The 19,870-nt window shown below is 39.2% G+C and overlaps 1 protein-coding gene across 6 annotated transcripts; it reads left to right on the top strand.

Moving 5' to 3' along the window:
* Positions 1 to 94: 94 nt before the first annotated feature.
* ZBTB6 (zinc finger and BTB domain containing 6) lies at positions 95 to 19,292 on the top strand. Of its 6 annotated transcripts, XM_064579846.1 has the most exons (3): positions 95 to 168; positions 13,213 to 13,604; positions 14,987 to 19,292. In XM_064579846.1, the coding sequence occupies exon 3, from the start codon at positions 14,996 to 14,998 to the stop codon at positions 16,265 to 16,267; it is 1,272 nt and encodes a 423-aa protein (XP_064435916.1). In that variant the 5' UTR covers positions 95 to 168; positions 13,213 to 13,604; positions 14,987 to 14,995; the 3' UTR covers positions 16,268 to 19,292. The 6 variants fall into 6 exon arrangements, with proteins under 6 accessions (XP_064435916.1, XP_045739068.1, XP_064435917.1 ...); XM_045883112.3 differs by lacking the exon at positions 13,213 to 13,604 and having other exon boundaries at positions 103 to 164; XM_064579847.1 differs by lacking the exon at positions 13,213 to 13,604 and having other exon boundaries at positions 125 to 168.
* The last annotated feature ends 578 nt before the right edge of the window (positions 19,293 to 19,870 follow it).

The following is a 19,870-nucleotide window of genomic DNA, read 5'->3' as shown; positions in this document are numbered from 1 at the left end:
GGAGAGGACCAAGGGACCTGGAAGTTGTTTTGTCCGGCAAGGGCTGCCCTTCCGGTTCCGTTGGGTCCCCCTTTGGCTCGGGTTCCCTGCCCCTCCCCCTTCCCGGAGCCCCGAGGGGCCGGAGCTCCTGGCGGTGCCGGATCCTGACGGTGGCCTTCCCCCGGGTCTGTAAGTGCGGAGGCGGCCGGAGCGCCGGGCAGGGGTACGGGGTCTCTCAAGAGGGAGCCCCCTTGGGGCCCTGGATTGGCCGGGACCTGCTCTGGGATGGGGGCGAGGAGCTGGCCTAGGCCCGCTGGGACTTAAGGAACCCTTGGTCCGGCCCACGCTGTGCCCCGCCCCTCTCCCTTCCTTGCGTCTGGAGTCGGGAGCCTAACTATGCCCCAGGGACCTCCTCCTGGGACCCCAGCCGAGGGCCCAGCAGTTGGCTTGGACGCCTGACTCTGGCATCTTGTAGGAAGTGCCAGAGCTGAGGCCCTGGCAAGGCCTCAGTGCCGGCCCGCTAGGCTCACTATGCGTGCTGACCGAGGTTACCCTTTTGCCAGGGTTTCCCCCAAATCGGCCTCTGGCCGCAGCACCTTTTCTATTACTGGCGCTATGCCAGGTACTGGGGCTTCTTAAGATACCCTTCCAGTTTTCCAGGGTCAAGTTTGGGAGCCAGATATAAACATAATTGCTCCTGCGATTTATGTATCAGTCATATATGTGTGAACTACCCAACGGGCAGTTGCTAGGAAGGCTGAAGAAAGTGAGGTCTGAATTATACTTCTTGGAGAGGATAAAGTGGAGAGGAGCTTTTCAGGCAGAAGGAGGAGTTTGCAAGGCTCTGAAGGAATGACTGAGCGTAACTTGTGTGTGAAGAGGGGGAAATTGGGGGCTCTTGTGCGTAGAATGAGATACGAGGCTGGGAAAGTAGGCTGAGGTCCAGATAGTGGAAGGTTTAATCCTAAAAGAGATGGGTAGTTTTAGAAGAGTTTTAAGCAGGAGACTTATACAGTCAGATTTGCACTGTAGAAAGCCATGTTGTTCTAGAAGTCAGCCTATAGAAAAGAAATGTCTATAAGCTGATTATGGACACTTCAATTAATGTCTGGGTACTCTTACTGGAAATTCTTTTGAAGGAGTAATGGAATCAGCCTAGTGAAAGTTAATGAAGGCTTAAGGAGTTATGACAGTGTTACTGGAAAGAAGGGAGGTATGCTGGAGTGAATGGTGTGAAAACTGTAATAAATTGGATGTTGAGGGAGAAAGAGATAGCAAAGCTGATTCCTAGGTTTTAGGCCTTTGGCATTTGGAGAACGTTGATGCTATTATCAGCAATAAAACCATAACCTTGTATATTACAAATTTATATTTTTGGACATGTTTAATTAAAGGTATAATGGAACAGCCACATAAGGACTGTCCAGTATAGAGTTGGAAATGCAAATCTGCAGCTTAACCTCAGTGCTGTGGCTAGAGGTAAAAGTTCGAGTCACTGGCATAGAAGTAGAAGCTGTAGTAATATTTGGCATCAGGAAGGAAGTATTGAGAAAGATGGGAATATTTTGGGGGAGTGGTTGCATTTATGAAGCAGAAAGGGGAATGAATTTGTGGGATAGCAAAGACAGAGGTAGGGGATACATATAAAAGTACAGGGTTCCAGCAACCAAGAAGACCCAGAATCAAGAGAAGGGAATTTTGAGGAGGGTCCATTGGGACAATTCATGCAGAGCATTTGGGGAATGAGAGGGGGGAAAAAAGATTGCATTTCCGTAGTAAGAGATAATTAGTGGGGCACCTGGCTGGCTCAGTCAGTAGAGCATGCAACTCTTGATCTTGGGGTCATGAGTTCAAGCCCCATGTTGGGCATAGAGATTACTTTTTAAAAAAGAGATCATGAGAGACCTTTTCAAAAGCAATTTTAGTAGAGTGATGAGGTCACGATTTATGAAATAATGGGAGACCTTAACTGGTTTGATGTTAAATGAGAATGAGAAAAGGCCACATGTGAAGTGTTTCACGAAGAAAATTGACGGGCTTTGTTTATTCACCTAATATGCTTATCAAGCACATTCCAGACACTGTTCTAAGCTCTTTTAAACGTTAATTTAATTTTTAATTTCCCATAACGATGCTATGAATTAATACTACTATTTGACAGATGGGAAAAATGAAGCACAGAAGGGGTTGAGTAACTTGCCCAGGGTCACACAGCTAGTAAGTGGTTGAGCAGGGTTTTCATCCTAGGAGATATGGCTCCAGAATCCATAGTTTTATCCACTGCACTAAGCAGTGACTGAATATAGGAGTGAAAGGAGTGGGAAAAATTTAAGCAAAGATAGGTTCATTGATAAAAAATGGAGAGGCTTGGAAGGAGAACCTAATTGAGAAGGTAAGTAATGGATGTATGTTTATATTACGTATTTGTTTTTTATTTCTCTCTGTCTTATATCCTCTTCCAATCAATGCCACTTTAGGTCAATTTCTTTCACAATCAGGTCAATTTATGCCATGCTTTCATCTATCACTTACTATCTATAATCAGGTCTCCTCTTCAGCTTCAGACTCATATCCAACTAGCTAATAAATCTTCCGCTTCATGTCATGTAAGATTCTCTGACTAAACATTTTAAAACCAGACCCATGATCATCCCTCCAATATTCCCTAGCTTATTGAGTGACACTGTGTCAAATTAATCCAGTCATTCAAATCAAAGGTCTTGGAGTCATCTCAAACTATCCTTTCTTGAACCCCCCTTGGTCACCAAGTCCATCAGTTCTTTGAAATATCTCTCAAATCTGGTTTCCTCTCTCTGTCCATATGATTGTTGTCAGTATTCAGGCCCTCATTATTTCGATCTTGATCTGCTAGAGTAATAGCATACTACAGGTATCCTTGCCTTCATGTCCACTGTTCTTAGAGCCATTCGCCATTAATTTTTATTTTTGACTTACTGAGTTTTAGACAGTGCAGGAGTTTAGACATCACACATTTCAAGCAATAGAATAGTGGCCTAGGGCAGGTATTGTTGAGTAACTTGAGGGAAAGTTAAGTTTGGCCAAGGTTGGCCATGAGGATGGAGATTTAGGGATTTTTTTTTTTTTTTTAAATAGAGCATGTAAGTAAAACATGGAGAAACCAGATGGGCTTTCTGAGAGGAAGTAAGCTTTGAAAAAACAGCAAAAAATCAAGGACTAAGTTTTGAGAAGGATATACTTAGCTTTACACAGTTTATTGGACCTTGAAGAGCAAACAAGCAAAAGAATGGTGGAAAGCTGAGGCCAGTAGTTAAGCAACTTGGCCATTTCTGTACAACAGTTTAAAAAGAATGAACTAGATCTCTATTCAACATATATAGCTGTCAAAAACAATATGTGAAAAAAGAAAGTTGCCAAACCATATGTATAGTTTATGTGTAAGAAACATAGTCTTATATCTTCTGGGGCTAGGCATATAGAAGTATTGTTTTTCAAATGGAAGGAAGGAGAGTCAAAAAGGACCAAAGTTAAACTCAGTAGTAAGTGGAAGATGTTTGGGAAAGGAGACTTTTACAGTATCTGTGATGTTGAAAAACTTTCCAGGAAGGATATATTTCTGTATATATTACTTATAGTTAGAAGTAAAAACAAAACAAAAGATTGATAACTTGGAGAATGTTGTGTCATGAAAGTTACCCAAATGAAGAAAAAGATTGAGGTTTGTAAAGAGAAAGGTTGTGGTGTAATGCAACCTTTTTGAAAAATGGAGTATGGTGTTAATGAGAAACAAAGAAAGATTTCCAGGTAGTTATGCGTGCTAAGTTGAAAGATAAGGGTACTTTTATGAGGTAGATGACAAAATAGACTGACATATAGCTTGGGAGTTTATTATGTAGAATAGAAAAATTTTCCTTATAAGTAATTAGAGGTATTTGAAATAAGAAACTTGGGTATTTTCTCACTGCCTGTAGCATAGCAGTAAACACTGTCCAACTTAGAATATTCACTGATCCTTTTTGGTTACTCCTGTTTGAACAAGGGGAAGTTTTCAGATCAGTTGGCACATTTGTTACAGAGATAATTATGAAAGAACTGTATAAATATAACAAAGAGAAAGTGATCTTAAGTGAGAATATTCCTATTACATTGATGTTTGAGAAATAGGTCATTCAAAGCTTGCTAATAGGGGTGCGTGGGTGGCTCAGGTCATGATCCCAGGGTCTTGGGATCGAGCCCTACATCGGGCTTCCTGCTCGGCGGGGAGCCTGCTTCTCCCTCTCCCACCCCCCCTGCTTGTGTTCCCTCTCTCACTGTGTCTTTCTCTGTCAAATAAATAAATAAAATCTTTAAAAAAAAGAAAAAGAATATGACTAGTACATAAAAGGCTTACTGTTAAAGTCCTCTAGACTGGACACAAATTTGGCTTTACATCGTACTCTTTGTTTTTAAACAACCTTTTATTGAAGCATAACTGAATACACAAAAGTATGAAAAACATTAAATGTACAGCTGAATGGATATGAGGAGGGAAGTCTGAACAGTTACACAGTTAACATTATTCATCAGGTAAAACCTCACCTAGTCTTATTGTTTCATACATGGACTTTGGCATCATGTAGCTTGGGCCCAAGTTGCACCTCTAATACTTAATACTTTCCACCTCTCATAAGTTGAACAAGTTACTTATATCCTCCAAGATTGAGTTTCTTCATATGCAAAATGGGGATGCTAATAATGCCTACCTCCTAAGGATTTTGAGGATTAGGTGGGTCAATTTAGGTAAAGCACTTAGCACTATACCTGGGACATAGCAAGGATTCAATAAAGATTAGCTATCCTTTTTCTTATCATTAAGCCAGTTTATAAGAAACACAATTATTCTTTTTAATTTTGACATTTTTACAAGTAAAAAAAAAATTGTTTAAAATTTGGTTTTACATTGTCAAAACTATTTTGGTAACAAACGCTAGAAAGGAATTTTCCCCAGGACACTCAAACGAGGGCCTCTCTATCATAGAACAATAATAATTTCATAGGGGACATTAAAGAGTTAATTATTCTGCTGGTTTTTGTTGAATGAGCTGTGTATAAAGTAACACTTGGTCCTTGCCCTCAAATAACTAATATTGTATTGAAAAGAGAAACTGGTGGCAGGAATCGATTAAAGGGATAAACTATGTGGTCCAGAAATAAGAGTTTATCAAAGACAGCCAATAGAGTACACTGACATATATTAGGCAAAACCTCCTAAACAGAACAAATTTTCCTCACATTCTTGGACTATAGCAGAGAAATCAAAGCAAGCACTTTCCTGGGGTACCTACCTGTTGGGCTGTTCCCACTGTTAAGTTTCTTGAGACTGATTGATAGGAAGTACTCCAGCTCCTCATCTTTAGAGCTTCAGGGAACAATTATCCCTAAGGATAGTTTGTCTAAAGCACTCTGAGTATTATCATCCTATAGATGAAAGGAATCAATGATCATTTTTGTGTGTGTAGGAAAATACTAACCTGAGGGTAGACTGAGGACAAGCTAAACTCTAAAAAAGAATGCCCCTTTTGTTTGGCCACTTGAAACAACAATCATTTTTATAACTTCTGGTTATAAATTGGGGCATTCACTGTTTCCAGAATGAATGTATGAGGCCACTGTAATTGCCGAAACTAACCAGTGATAATACAATTTTGCTGCTTTCTTTATTGATATGTTTCTTGTATCTCCTAGATTTTTCCTTTTTATTTGATATTCACCATCTTTTCTCTGATGCTGCATTTGCTTCTCTATATCCTTCCTTTCTCATCTTTATTGTGATTATTCATTACCTATACATTCAGAATGCCATACAAAGGAAAAGCTTATAATTTCTGTATGTCTATTTTGGTTAATAAAGCATGCCATTTCTCCCTCCTACATTTCACCTTTCTTCCAGTGACATTTTCATTCAGCTGAACTCTTAAGTTTGGAACCTTTACACATTCCTTTTTTTTTTTTTTTCATTCTCTGTATCTAGTCAATCACCAAGTTCTTAAAATATCTTTTACTATTTTTTCTTGCTCCTTATTCCCATTTTCATTCCTTTCTAGGCTCTCATGGCCTCAGACCCATAATGCTTTTACAGACTCTGAGCTGATCTTCCTAACAGCAGGTCTTCCTTCCTTCCACTGTCAAACAAATTCTATAGGTTCAACAAACACAAACTGAGCACCTGCCGTATGTTTAGTACAATATTAGGTGATGGGAAGACAGACCAGTTTGAACAGAAGAGGGTCTGGCCAGTAATATGGCTGTAGGAAGTAGAATTTGAAGCAAAAGGAAAAAGTGTTTTGTCCTAGAAGATGCAGGTTCCCAGCATTAGCCTCATTGAGTGAGATGGAGATGTTTCCCTCAAATGCCATGAAGCTTGCAGTTTGGAGGGGAAGGAACAAGTACTTAAAATATTTTGAGTGTTATGGTAGAAGTGCTATACTATGGGTCCAGTAGAGACAACTGTTCTAGTCTAAGAAGTTAGATAGGGGCATCTCAAGAAATAAAGGAGCGATGGAGCACCTGGCTAGCTCAGTTGATAGAGCATCGCACTCTTGGTCTTGGGGTCATGAGTTTCAGCCCCACATTCGGTGTAGAGATTACTTAGAAGAAAGGAAGGAAAGAAGAAAAAAAAAAGAAAGAGAATTAATTAACTGTACTAAGGCCTGGAGTCAATAGAGTGCTGTCATGCACCAGGCACTGAGCAGTATGAGTAAGACCTGGACTCTGCTTAAGGAGTTGGTGTTCTATGAGCCTTGGTCAGTTACTGTTACAAAAGATAGAAGATTATAAAGATTGGGCTTCAGGATCTATATGTGGCCAATTACAGCTGATTGTCTCTTGTGATTCTCAGCTATGGAGTTGATAAATGCACAAAGTTCAAGGTGAATTTATTGATGCACTGAGATTGTAGAGCTGTTTTTCAAGGATAGAGTTGATACACCTACTGATCTTCCAGAAGGCTGGTATATAAACATTGTGCCAGTTTATTATTTTTACAATGACTGGTGGACTGGAATTATCATGTTCACATAGGTAATTCATCCTTCCCTTTAGAGAGAAACATGGGAAGACAAATTATCAGAAAATCATTTAGAGAGTATAGAATCAGAACATAGGAACTTTCTCCAAAGGAACTGCTATATAAAGGGACAGATAGGGAAAGAGTTTGGCATACACCTTCTCCATGGTTGAATGGGTTATGCCAATGTTTACCTTAATTATTATTTGGTTTATTTCATTAGTTTATCCTCAAAGGTTAGTCTTCACCTAGGAGACAATGGGAAGTCACAGAAGGATTTTAGGCAGGGGTTGGATATAATCAGATCAAGTTTTTTTGAAAGTTGACATTTGGTATAGAAGTTGGATTAGAAGGAACAGAAGCTGGAACCCAAGAAACATTTATGATCCTGTTCTAGTAGTCCAGTTGATGAGTAATGATGGATAAACAGGAATAAAAAGAAAGAACAGAATCTATAAGCTGTTAATTTGATTGACTTTATTCCTACTCAGATTCCCACCAAGTGCCTCATGTTTTTTCTATATAAAATATTTTATTTACTTTCTATATCAAGAAATCTTGCTTGAGAGTTTAGATTTGTCCAAAATGCACAGGATAAAGACCTGTGCCTTTGACACTGTCTGAACATTGTCCCTTTAAGTCAATTACTTTCAGTTTATTGCAGAAATGCTTGTATGAATAAATGCACATCAGTTTAAATAGAAGAGGATTTACCCAGGAAATGGGGCAAGCAAGGTCACTGCAGTTCTTTAAAATAGAAAGCAAAGGAAAACATTTTGTCTTTGAAGAAGCAGGTTCACAGTATCATGTTAAAGAAAATAGTTACTTTATTACTTGTTGGGATGTTTTTAGTTTGTTTTTGAAACCTGATCGAATTCTCATTTGAGAAGCGAAAAAATGCTCTTAAAGTAGCTCAAGCTCTGTTCTTGTATTAAGTATCTTAAAAAGTTGAATGGATGCCAAACTATTTCCACTGATACAAGTCTACTCCTTAGGTGCAATTGACACTTGATGTGGAATAATTTTTCACAGCCTTTGAAAGCTGTTACACTAGCTTCCTCTTTCAAGGAAAATCTCATTTGGATACATACAAAGAGATATGACAACACAAATTGTTTTTGGAAGGAAAAATCCAGGTATCTTAATTGTTTGAATTTTCTTAAATTCATCCTTTTTACATTTCTGTTCTTTAGGTCTGCCAAAATGTCTGAAAGATCAGATCTCCTTCACTTCAAGTTTGAAAATTATGGAGATTCAATGTTACAAAAAATGAACAAATTAAGAGAAGAGAATAAATTTTGTGATGTTACAGTTCTCATAGATGATATTGAGGTACAGGGGCATAAAATTGTGTTTGCTGCAGGTTCCCCCTTCCTAAGAGACCAGTTTTTACTGAATGATTCCAGAGAGGTGAAAATCTCCATATTGCAGAGTTCCGAAGTGGGGAGACAATTGCTCTTATCCTGTTATAGTGGTGTGCTGGAATTCCCTGAGATGGAACTGGTCAATTACTTGACTGCTGCAAGTTTTCTTCAGATGAGCCACATTGTAGAACGGTGCACACAGGCCTTGTGGAAGTTTATAAAGCCAAAACAACCAATGGATAGTAAAGAGGGATGTGAACCGCAGAGTGCTTCTCCCCAGTCAAAAGAACAGCAGGGAGATGCCAGAGGCTCCCCAAAGCAGGATTCACCTTGTATTCATCCATCTGAAGACAGTATGGATATGGAGGACAGTGATATTCAGATTGTTAAGGTAGAATCTATTGGGGATGTATCCGAGGTTAGAAGTAAAAAAGATCAGAACCAGTTTATTTCTTCTGAACCCACTGCTTTACATTCATCAGAGCCCCAGCATTCCCTGATAAATTCAACTGTGGAAAACAGAGTAAGTGAAATAGAACAAAACCATCTCCACAATTATGCCCTCTCTTACGCAGGCAGTGATAATATCATCATGGCCTCAAAAGATGTCTTTGGGCCTAATATTCGAGGTGTAGACAAAGGCTTACAGTGGCATCACCAGTGCCCAAAGTGTACCAGGGTGTTTCGTCACCTGGAGAACTACGCCAACCATTTAAAAATGCACAAACTCTTTATGTGTCTACTCTGCGGCAAGACTTTTACTCAGAAAGGCAACCTTCATCGACACATGCGTGTGCATGCCGGCATTAAACCTTTCCAGTGTAAGATCTGTGGGAAAACCTTTTCTCAGAAGTGTTCCTTACAGGATCATCTTAACCTTCACAGTGGAGATAAGCCCCATAAGTGTAACTATTGTGACATGGTTTTTGCACATAAGCCAGTTTTGAGGAAACATCTTAAACAGCTGCATGGCAAAAACAGCTTTGATAATGCCAATGAAAGAAATGTGCAAGACCTCACAGTGGATTTTGATTCTTTTGCATGTACAACAGTCACAGACTCTAAAGGGTGTCAGCCACAGCCTGATGCAACACAGGTCCTGGATGCAGGTAAACTGGCCCAAGCTGTCTTGAACTTAAGAAATGATAGTACTTGTGTGAATTGAGTAGGGGCTTTATGCTTTCAACTTAGAATGGACTGAAAACATGGCAATAGTCTCGAGTCTTTTTAGGAGTGATTTTGCTAGTTTGACTTCTCCAAAGCCTCTGTGTGGGTTATAGGGGTGAGTCAAAGCACTAACAGACCAGGCAACTTACCACTTGGAGTGGTCTTGCCTTCCTTTTGCCCTCTCCCATTTTGTGTTTTGAATTATTTATCCTGTGATGTCTGTTTTCCTTTTTCAAGGAGTATTCCATTTGTCTACCTAACATTGACTTTTGTCTTAGACTGAAACTATTTTAGGCTTTTCACTGGGCACATTCTGAAGGTACTAATAAGTTAATAACATCACCTACAGTCCACTAATAGATGCTATGCTAAGAGAAGTGAATAGTATTTTTCTTTGGCAAAAAATAGGCTGAGATATAAGGTGATACTGCTTTTGGCCTGAATATGTGCTAGAACTTCTGGTTGCCTATTGTTAATTGCCTACTGATAATGAATCTGCCTCCTACCATTTGTACTTGTCGTGGAGCTGGTATGAAGTATTTTGGGTTGTTCTGTACTTTTCAACAGTTATTATGGCCCAACTTCATGTCACTGAGTAGTTCACATAGACCACAGTACAATCTTTTCAGCAACATGGATCAGCATGAGGAACATAATTAACAAAGGATAGAAGTACAATTGTACAATAGCACTTACATAGGAGTTCTTCCCAAAAAGAAGCCAAATGCTTATAATTAATGTGTAACTTCTTGTGGATGTTTTTAAGTCAGGATTGCTCCAGGCACACTTAAAATGTGCTAAAGTATAATGGTCTCTCTAAAAAGGGGCTATCTGGGAGTCCGTCTCTGGACTTTGTGTTAGAGGCTAGCCATCAGAAAGGTGAGTTTGGCCTTCAGAGTTTTGTCTGGTGTAATGTAATCTCTGCATTCTCATTTCTTCCTGTACTCCAGTTTCTAAAATGGATGAAAAAAAGTGGATCACAGAGGAGCAATCAGGCTTTTGCATTCAGATATTCCTGTAAAGGTACACAGTCCCATCTTGCCATGTTTCATAGATCACTAATACAAAATTGATCTTCCAAGATGGAAAAACACAATTGTTTTTTCTAAAGCACATGTTAGAGTTAAGAAATAAAATTTTGAGTCTCAGTAGCTTTTGACTCATGAGTTAGATTTAGGTAATAGGAGTCTTAGAGTCCTTAGAGAATCTTAAGAGATCATCTACTCCACCTCTTTTTTTTTTAAGTTGGGGTATCCAAAGCTCGAAGAGGTGGCCTTGGCCAAAGTAGAGAAGTGACTAAGAATGAGCTAATGTCTTCTAATTTCTCACTATCTCTTGGCTTAAAAAGATTTAGTACATGATCAAAAGTATATTAACAAAAAGCTCCCAGTTTGTGCTTCACTTTTGGGAATCCCTGTTGGCTTTTTGAGACAGCCCGGATTTGGCAAACAAAACATCACAGGAAGGATGTGTTTTTGTCAATTATTTTTTGGTTAGAATGAATATTACATTCTTCTCAAGCAAGTGACTGACTTGCTAGGTGGTGGTCAGGGAGGGAAAGGATGAGTAAGAATAGTGTGAGAAGGATCCAAATGTGAAACTGATTTTTGTCTGAAAGCAGTGTTTATTTAGTTTCCATCAGGATTTTCTGGGGTTTTTTTGAGCTATGAGAATGCATGTACAGATAAACCAAAACTGAAGTTTAACTTGAGTAATCACAGGGAATTCTTAAAGTTGTTATAATTTGATGCATTGACATGTGAATCTGATTTGAGTTCTAATTTCTACCTTTTGTTAAAACACTTACAATGAGAATAAAATTGAGTGATAAGATTAATAGGTATCTTATGCCTAAAGTCACTCATTTTTATGGTCTAATGATGCTACCTAGCATTCTGATTTTTATATTATCCAGCCAAAGAGTACCAATTCTATGCAACAGTGAGACAGTAATATGTTAACCAATACTTCTCTGAACATCATTTCATCATAGGGAAGTTTCAAGTTGAAGTGCTTCCTTTGCTTACATTCATGTCCTGTTTTTGTTACTGGTTTGAAGACTAAAAGGCGTGGGTTCAAATAAGGTTGGTCTCTTTGGTTGGAGACTTTCTGGGTTCATTCAGTAGTTGAGAAGCTACTCAATTATTGGGCACCTTTGTTGCCAGGCACTATGCTAGATACTGAAGATATGAAGGTAAGATTGCTGAAGTCCCTGCCCTCACAGAGCTTATACGGTCTATTGTAGTCTTAGATAAGGTGATTTAAACTAGGAATAATAAAGAAAATGCCTTGCTTCCTTTGATCACTTAATCACATAAAATCAGCATCTTGATGGTTTTTTATCAGTAAAACTTCCAGTTCCCACCTTTTGCAACTGCAAACCACTGAAGTGATTTACAGTCTCCTCCATTTCTTGGCTGGAGAGGTGTTCTGTTTCTGTGAGACATTTTCTTAATTTGGTGGGACCTGACTTTTCTTCTTTGTTTATACATGTTTCTTAGATTGTATTGCAAAGTGCTCAAGTTAACTGATATCAACTACATTTTATAAGGGAAGATGACTTTCAAAACTAGTCATATTCTTATAGAGGAGTAAATTTTTTAAAAATCTTAGTCATTCTACATTTGTATTTTATGGATCCCCAGGATAACTAAAAAGGACTCTCTTTACCATAGTTTGGTTTTTAAAAAATTACCACGTCACCGTTATTTATTTATTATTTAATTTTAAAGACAAACTCCAAACTGAAGTGGCTCTGAGGTAAATCAGATGTGGTTTTGTTTTAGTTTATTAGAAGATCTATAAATGGAGGGTGACCAATGTCATCACTTCTAAAATATTGTCCTAAACAAACAAACCAGAATATTTTATTTCAGCTGGTGAATAGCTGTTCTAAGTCTGTTGTATGTTAGACATACTATGAACTACCTCTTCACTTATTATGGGGAAGTTTCCTTAATAAAAGTGTGACAATTAAATCTCTGGTGTCAGTGGTTTCTTTTCTCTCTCCCTCCTGCTTTCCTTTTCGATTGCCTAAATTTGAATAAGGAAAGCTTTCTTCACTCCTCTTGTTTAAACACATATTCATCAGGCATTCTAAGCATGGCTTCTGAAGCAAATCAGGTTAACTAGAAATTGTTAGTAGGGTCAATTACTGAGGGGGTAGAGCTACTGCTTTTAAGAACTGGTTCAGACATTCCTTCATTTAGCAAATACTTGATGCCTACTCAGTGCTAGACTTCGGTAATGCAAAGACCGTAAATCACTGTCCTAAATACCTCCGCCCAGATGGGTCACAGATTCCAATACAGGTATGATAATTGCAATAATAAAGGCAGCCAAAGGGCTTACAGGCTCCCAACTGGGGGCCAACTAATTCAAGGGCAATTCAGGATGGCTTCAGGGATGACGTGATTTATGAACGAGATTTTGAAGGATAAGTGGGAGGAGAGTTAGGGCACGTGGGAAGAGGCAGCCCCAAGAGTTCAGATAGGCCTGGGTTTGCCTAGAACTGGCGGGGGGGGGGGGGGGGAGAAGGGGGCCGGGGGACGATGTCGCGACAGATGGGTGAAATGAGATCCAGAGGTAGGGGCCAGATCCTGATGGTCATTAGCTAGGAAATCTCGAATGCCGATCCTTATGGCGGTCTCCTTTCCTCTGCCACCTTTTAAATTGTAGATGGCCCAGTGAGGAGAGAACCCGGCCCGTAACAACCCATGAGGGCCTCCCAGTGGTCCCGTTGCAGGGTATTCCGATGGACGCGCTGTACCTCAGCCTCTCAACCCGTCTGCGATACGGACGCTGGGGAGAACTCACGAAGGGGACGGCTTGCGTGCCGAAACTGGGGCAGGAGAGATGGGATTTGCCGGAATACGGGTGCCTCTCTGCCATTCCAGGAGCGGGGGTTGTGAGGAAGGGAGAATGTCTCAGGATGTCCTTCCGGGACGCCAAGCGCACCCCAGTGAGGAGTAAAGCTAGTTGACACCGGATGTGTTTCCTCCCAGGCTAAGTCCACCTTCCGGCCTGGGCCGCCGCTGCTGCGGAAAGCTGGGCTCTGGCTCTCTGAGTCGGTGAGTGAGCGCGTTGGAGACGGGCAGGTGGGGAAGCCGGAAGAGGAGGAGGAGGAGGAGGTAGAGGGCAGCCAGGCGCGGACTGGGAGGCTACCCTGGTGCCGCAACCACCTGGCCGACAGGGCCTATGGGAGGCTTACTCGGGAAGACCCGTGTGTGGTTGAGTTGCAGGATCTTCCAGGCCACCTTGGGTCCCGATCAGTTCAACCGATGTTCCCTCCGCTGTGCCTGCTCTTGTGCCTGCCCCTGTGCTCGCTGCAGAGACTCAGAGGAACCAGGCACCTTTTCGTGGTGCTCTGGGAGCAACTGACTCTCTGTTGGGGAGACAGGAGGAGGAGTCACAGCAGTCTTAATTGATTTGGGTCTGAAAGGAGCCAAATCGCTAGCTGGAAAGAGGAACTGAAGTTTTAATGTAACATGTACAAAAGTGTATTCCGGTCTTCTTGCCTGGGCAATGGTGAAAATCTCAATGTCGAAGGAGCTTTGATGAAAAAAAGAATAGAGGATACAAAGATAAAGCCTTAAAGATGGTTAGGACCAAATAATGAGGGATCTTGCATTTGCTAAGAAGCGTAAGCTGTCCTGGAGGTAGAGGAGAGCAATGGAGGATTTAAAGTAGAAGAGGGGGGCACCTGGGTGGCTCAGTTGCTTAAGCGTCTGCCTTCAGCTCAGGTCATGATCCCAGGGTCCTGGGATCAAGTCCCACATTGGGCTTCCCGCTCAGCAGGAGGTCCGCTTCTCCCTCTTCCTCCGCCCCCTCTTCCCACTCGTGTTCACTCTCGCTAGTGCTCTAGCTCGCTGTCTCCCTCTCAAATAAATAAAAAGATTTTAAAAAATAAAGTAGAAGAGAGAAATTTTTTTAAAAAGTTTTAAAAGATGTTAATTCTGGTGGCACTTAGGAGGGTAGGTTGGAATATGGGAGGGTGTGGTATCAAGGAAACCTGTTGGAAGACCTTGCAATAGTCCAAGGGAACAGAATGAGGATCTGTAGTAGTGATGGAGAATAGGAAACTTGGAGATTACATTAAAGTTTCTAATGTGAGAAACTATGTTAAGTCCCCTTAGTAGTGGGTATTAGCAGTGTCTTGGACCACAGAACAGATAAAATTTAGCCAAGGAGAAAAACAGAAACCATTAAGTACAACTCAGTGTAATAAGTACTATAAGAAAAATATGAAGAACAGGACATGAAGTCAAAAAGAAATGCATTTTCATTTTCTCAGTTTTGAGATGGTGGCATAGGAGTTCACTCTTTGCACCTAGATTAGAATTAGAATTTTCTTTTACCCAATTCAGCTTTGGGATTTTTTGTTTGTTTTTTACCATCACAATGTAGGAAAGCATTCCCTTTTACATCAACGTTTGTGTTTTATTTTGCATAGATTGTGACCATGGCTGCTGAATCCGATGTTCTGCACTTCCAGTTTGAACAGCAAGGAGATGTAATCTTGCAGAAAATGAATCTCTTGAGACAGCAGAATTTATTTTGTGATGTGTCAATTTATATTAATGACACCGAGTTCCAGGGGCACAAGGTGATTTTAGCTGCTTGCTCTACTTTCATGAGAGATCAGTTTTTACTCACACAGTCAAAACATGTCAGAATCACCATCTTGCAGAGTGCAGAAGTTGGCAGAAAACTGTTGCTCTCTTGCTATACTGGAGCACTTGAAGTTAAAAGGAAAGAGCTTTTGAAATACTTGACTGCTGCTAGTTACCTGCAGATGGTTCACATTGTGGAAAAGTGCACAGAAGCTTTGTCAAAGTATCTGGAAATTGATCTTTCAATGAAAAATAACAATCAACATACTGACCTGTGTCAATCCTCTGATCCAGATGTTAAGAATGAAGAAGAAAATTCAGATAAAGACTGTGAGATAATTGAAATTTCAGAAGATAGTCCTATAAATATAGATTTTCACGTAAAAGAAGAGGAAAGCAATGTTTTACAGTCTACAGTAGAGTTGACATCAGAGAGAAAGGAAATGAAGTCACCAGAGCTGTCTTCAGTAGATATTGGTTTTAAAGATAATGAAATTTGTATCCTCCATGTGGAATCTATTAGTACTGCTGGTGTAGAAAATGGGCAGTTTTCACAGCCTTGTACCTCTTCAAAAGCAAGCATGTATTTCTCTGAAACACAGCATTCACTGATCAATTCTACGGTTGAGAGCAGAGTGGCAGAAGTTCCTGGGAACCAAGATCAGAGCTTATTTTGTGAGAATACTGAAGGAAACCAGGGTACAGTGAATGAGATTCAGAATCTGGAGGATGCTTATTCACTGAGGCACCAGTGCCCCAGGTGTCCTCGAGGATTTCTTCATGTTGAAAACTACCTGCGCCATCTTAAGATGCATAAGCTGTTCTTGTGCTTACAGTGCGGGAAAACATTTACGCAAAAGAAAAATCTCAACCGGCATATTCGAGGGCACATGGGCATACGGCCCTTTCAGTGTACTGTGTGCTTGAAGACATTTACTGCTAAAAGCACACTTCAGGACCACTTGAACATACACAGTGGAGATCGCCCATACAAATGCCACTGTTGTGACATGGATTTCAAGCACAAATCTGCCCTCAAAAAGCACTTAACCTCTGTCCATGGCAGAAGCAGTAGTGAAAAACTACCCAGGCATGATCTCAAAAGGCAAAATCTACTATAATTAGAACCACACCTTGCTACGTAAGCCTTATATAATTCTGTTAGGCAAGTTTTTCTACAGAAATGCAGCATCTGTTATATTGCATCCCCCCCCCCCCAATCTTTGGGTCTTAATTTTGGTCTGCCTACACATGTTATTCTTTCTGAACTTCTACTAACAGTTCTAAAGTGTGGGAGACATGATAAAGCTAATGGGATGCTGTCTTATCTCATATAGTATATGTAAGTCCCAGTGGTATATCTAGAGAAATAATATTCCTCTCTTAAATATTCTTGACTCTAGTGACAGAGGATCCAGCAGTATTTCTAGATTCTGATTTTGACTCTCTAGATAAATAATGTACGTGTAAAATCCCAACCACATAATAATTTTAATGAATTAGGATAACAGGAAGAGAAAATAGACTTAAAAACATGCTGTAATCCATTATTAATTCTTTGTAGGACTAGTGAATTTGTTTTTTTTTTTAAACAAACTGCGGTTGGATTCTAAAGCTAAGCACCAAGGTACTTGTTTTAAACTGTAAGGGAACACATTTCAACTTCACTTGGGAGTAGTAGAATTTCCTTCTACATGGGCTAATATTCCTTAAAATAATGGTTCCATGATTTTTTAGTATACATATTTTAGAAATGATTAATCAAGCCCAAGTTTCTTGATTTTATTTCATGAAGTTGTATTTAATAATTTTTTGACCAGTGAAATTATCACCACTGGCATGAAGCTCTGAAAATTTTCTTTTAGAAATATCAACTTTACCAAAGATACTCTACTGTTTCCTTTTTAAAATTTATTTCATTTTTATTTTTTAGTTAACATATACTAAAACTGACCTTTGTTTTTGGTCTACATTTCCATGAATTTTAACACATGTAGATTTGTTCAACCGCCACAGCAGTCAGGATACAGAACATTGCATCATCCCTAAAAACACCCTTATGATGCTCCTTTATAATCAGCTCCTCCACCTATCTTTAAATCCTGGCGACAGTTGCTATTGCTATAATTTTGCCTTTTTTGGAATGACATGAGTGGAATCTTGTAGTATGTTCCCTTGTGAGATGATTTTTTTTACCACACAGAATGCCATTGGATTCATCCATGTTGTGTGTATCCATAGTTCATTTCCTTTTTTACTTTGAATTGGCAATATATACTATCTTGCTGCCACTAGATGAACAGTTTAAATATGGTTGGCTATTAGTGTTCTCTTAATTATTAACTTTTTTCATTTACATTAATGCAATTTTCATTTACCACATGTTGACAAAAACCCTAACCATCCCTAGAGTTTTATTCTGTATTTCCAGAAATGTGCCAAAAGCAAAACCATGACTATATGGTTATTTTAGTGAGAGTAATATTTCTGATTGTGTTATGAGCCATTGCTCTCTATCCCTGTGTACAAATAACACAAAACTTTTGTTGTCAAAACAAAGATTAAAATCTATTGCAGGGCAAATCATACTCTCTAAAATGCAGGAACTACTCTTAAAGAAGGCTGACTAGATGCATCTTACTTTCAAGTTGTTCTATTCCTCCTCTTACTCACCTCAGCTTTATGTAGAATTTCTGTTATACTTAGGTTCTGAAGCCCTTCGACATTTTAAAATGTAATGTACTTTGTACCATTTATAAGAATTTTGTGATTGATCACACGTTGATAGTTATAAATGTTAAATATCCTTTTTGTGATACTTTTGTGAAAAACATATTCTCCATAGAATTTTAACTCTGGGAGACACTTTAAGGAATCCACCTCTCATCTTTGATAAGAAAACCAACTTCGTAACCCCCTCCCTCCCCATGTCACTTGTTAGTGACATTGGACAGGTCACCTCTCTATCAATTTTTCTTAAATTTATGTGTGAAACAGTAACTTTGAACTTGGTAATTTGTAAGATCATTTCCAGGTCCAAAGTTCTATGATTTTATACTTAAATCTCCCTAAGTTTCTAAGAACAGAGAAGAGGGGAAAGCAAGAGAGGAGAGTTTTGTGTCTTTATGAATGTTGCTATTTGAGTACTACTTTGGAGACAGAATTTTTCTAAAGTAAATAGTGTTTTTCTTCCACTGGAGAACATGATAGTTCAGCATTTAATTTTCTTTCCCATTTGACCTATGATTGGCCACTTCTAGGTATGAAAACATTTCCCTTTCAGAAATAGTTTGTGCTTGAAGTACTTTTCTTTTCTTTTTTTTAAAGATTTTAGTTATTTATTTGACAGAGAGAGAGATAGCGAGAGCAGGAACACAAGCAGGTGGAGTGGGAGAGGGAGAGGCATGCTTCCCGCCGAGCGGGGAGCCCAATGCGGGGCTTGATCCCAGGACCCTGGGATCATGACCTGAGCTGAAGGCAGTCGCTTACAGACTGAGCCACCCAGGCGCCCCTGAAGTACTTTTCTTATTTTTGTTTCCTAGGATGAAATTTTGTGGGGAAGGGATGGAGATGGGAGGGAAGGGTAAAAGAATAGTAATAAACTTTTTTTAGGCATTGGTATCTACTGTCCTTGATGTTTGAAAAAAATTATGGTTGAACTATGTTTAAGTTTTATGTGTGCCTTGTAAGATTCTTGTGACATTTTTTGTAAGCACTTTGAGATATTTGCTTGGGGGGGAACGGTTGTTTTGTGCAAGTGATGGTTGTTATTTATTTTTATTTATTCCTGTCCAGTAGCACAGAGTGATCTCAGAACATTCCTAGGACAGTTTCTGTTTGCATGATGTATATAAAAAGTTCCGGGAAAATGGAATCTTTTTAAAAATGCAGGTATGGCAAAGTAAAGTGTTGAATTTATTCATTTAAAATATTCACTTTTAGTTGTTTGTGTTTCTGATATGATGGGGAAAAATGCAACATGTTTGAGTTCAGCCTCTTCATTTACTGCATTTATGTATAAAGGATCTTGGAAAGGTAGTTGTTACTTTGGTATAAGAGAAAACCCGTGCTGTTTTTCCTTGGATGTAACTATTCTATATCTTTACATAAAAAATAAATAAATAAACTGGAGATGGGAATGGAGAACTTTGTGTTTTGTCTACATCTCTGAATTTTAAAGAAGGAAACTATTTCTTCTGACCATTCATTCAAGAAATATTTACTGAGTCTTTACGTAGTATTAGAAGTTAGATACGCAGACCAAAATCCCTGCTCTCATGAAACTTGTATTCTAGTGGAAGGAGAAAAACAGTAAACAAGTAAAATCAGTGTATATGAAATTTTGAAAACAAAGTTGGAGAAAATAAAACGGGGATAGGGAGTGCCAGGAAATGGAAATTGGGATTGTAATTTTAACTGTGATGGTCAGGCCACCTTTGAAAAATCTTAGCAGACTGTCATATACACTGTGCAGTAGAATAAAACAGATACATATATATTTGTGTGTATATATATATAGGTCTTTACAGTTTATAAACTACTTGTTCATATGTTTTTTAATTCATAGTGGATTTATTTTCATACATGCCTTTGTTGGACATCTGGTTTCACATTGGAAAGTGCCTTGAGTTTAATTACAACTCATGGCCATTTTCTTAATCTGTGTTTTTCAGTTTCTAAGTAACAGAGTACGTAGTATCTGCCTTTTAGGATTATTTTGATGA

This window comes from Mirounga angustirostris, unplaced genomic scaffold (assembly GCF_029215605.1).
Source record: "Mirounga angustirostris isolate CCGP_5_RB_7025 unplaced genomic scaffold, mMirAng1.0.hap1 SCAF_15, whole genome shotgun sequence".
Lineage (NCBI taxonomy): Eukaryota > Metazoa > Chordata > Mammalia > Carnivora > Phocidae > Mirounga > Mirounga angustirostris.
This window is presented reverse-complemented; position numbering and strand designations above follow the sequence as displayed.

Excerpts from the sequence above, each read along its gene's own strand:
- ZBTB6 (XM_045883109.3), top strand. The coding sequence starts at position 9,336 with ATGGCAAAAACAGCTTTGATAATGCCAATGAAAGAAATGTGCAAGACC. Across the intron at positions 9,477-14,986 it reads AACACAGGTCCTGGATGCAG|ATTGTGACCATGGCTGCTGA; the intron begins GTAAACTGGCCC and ends TATTTTGCATAG.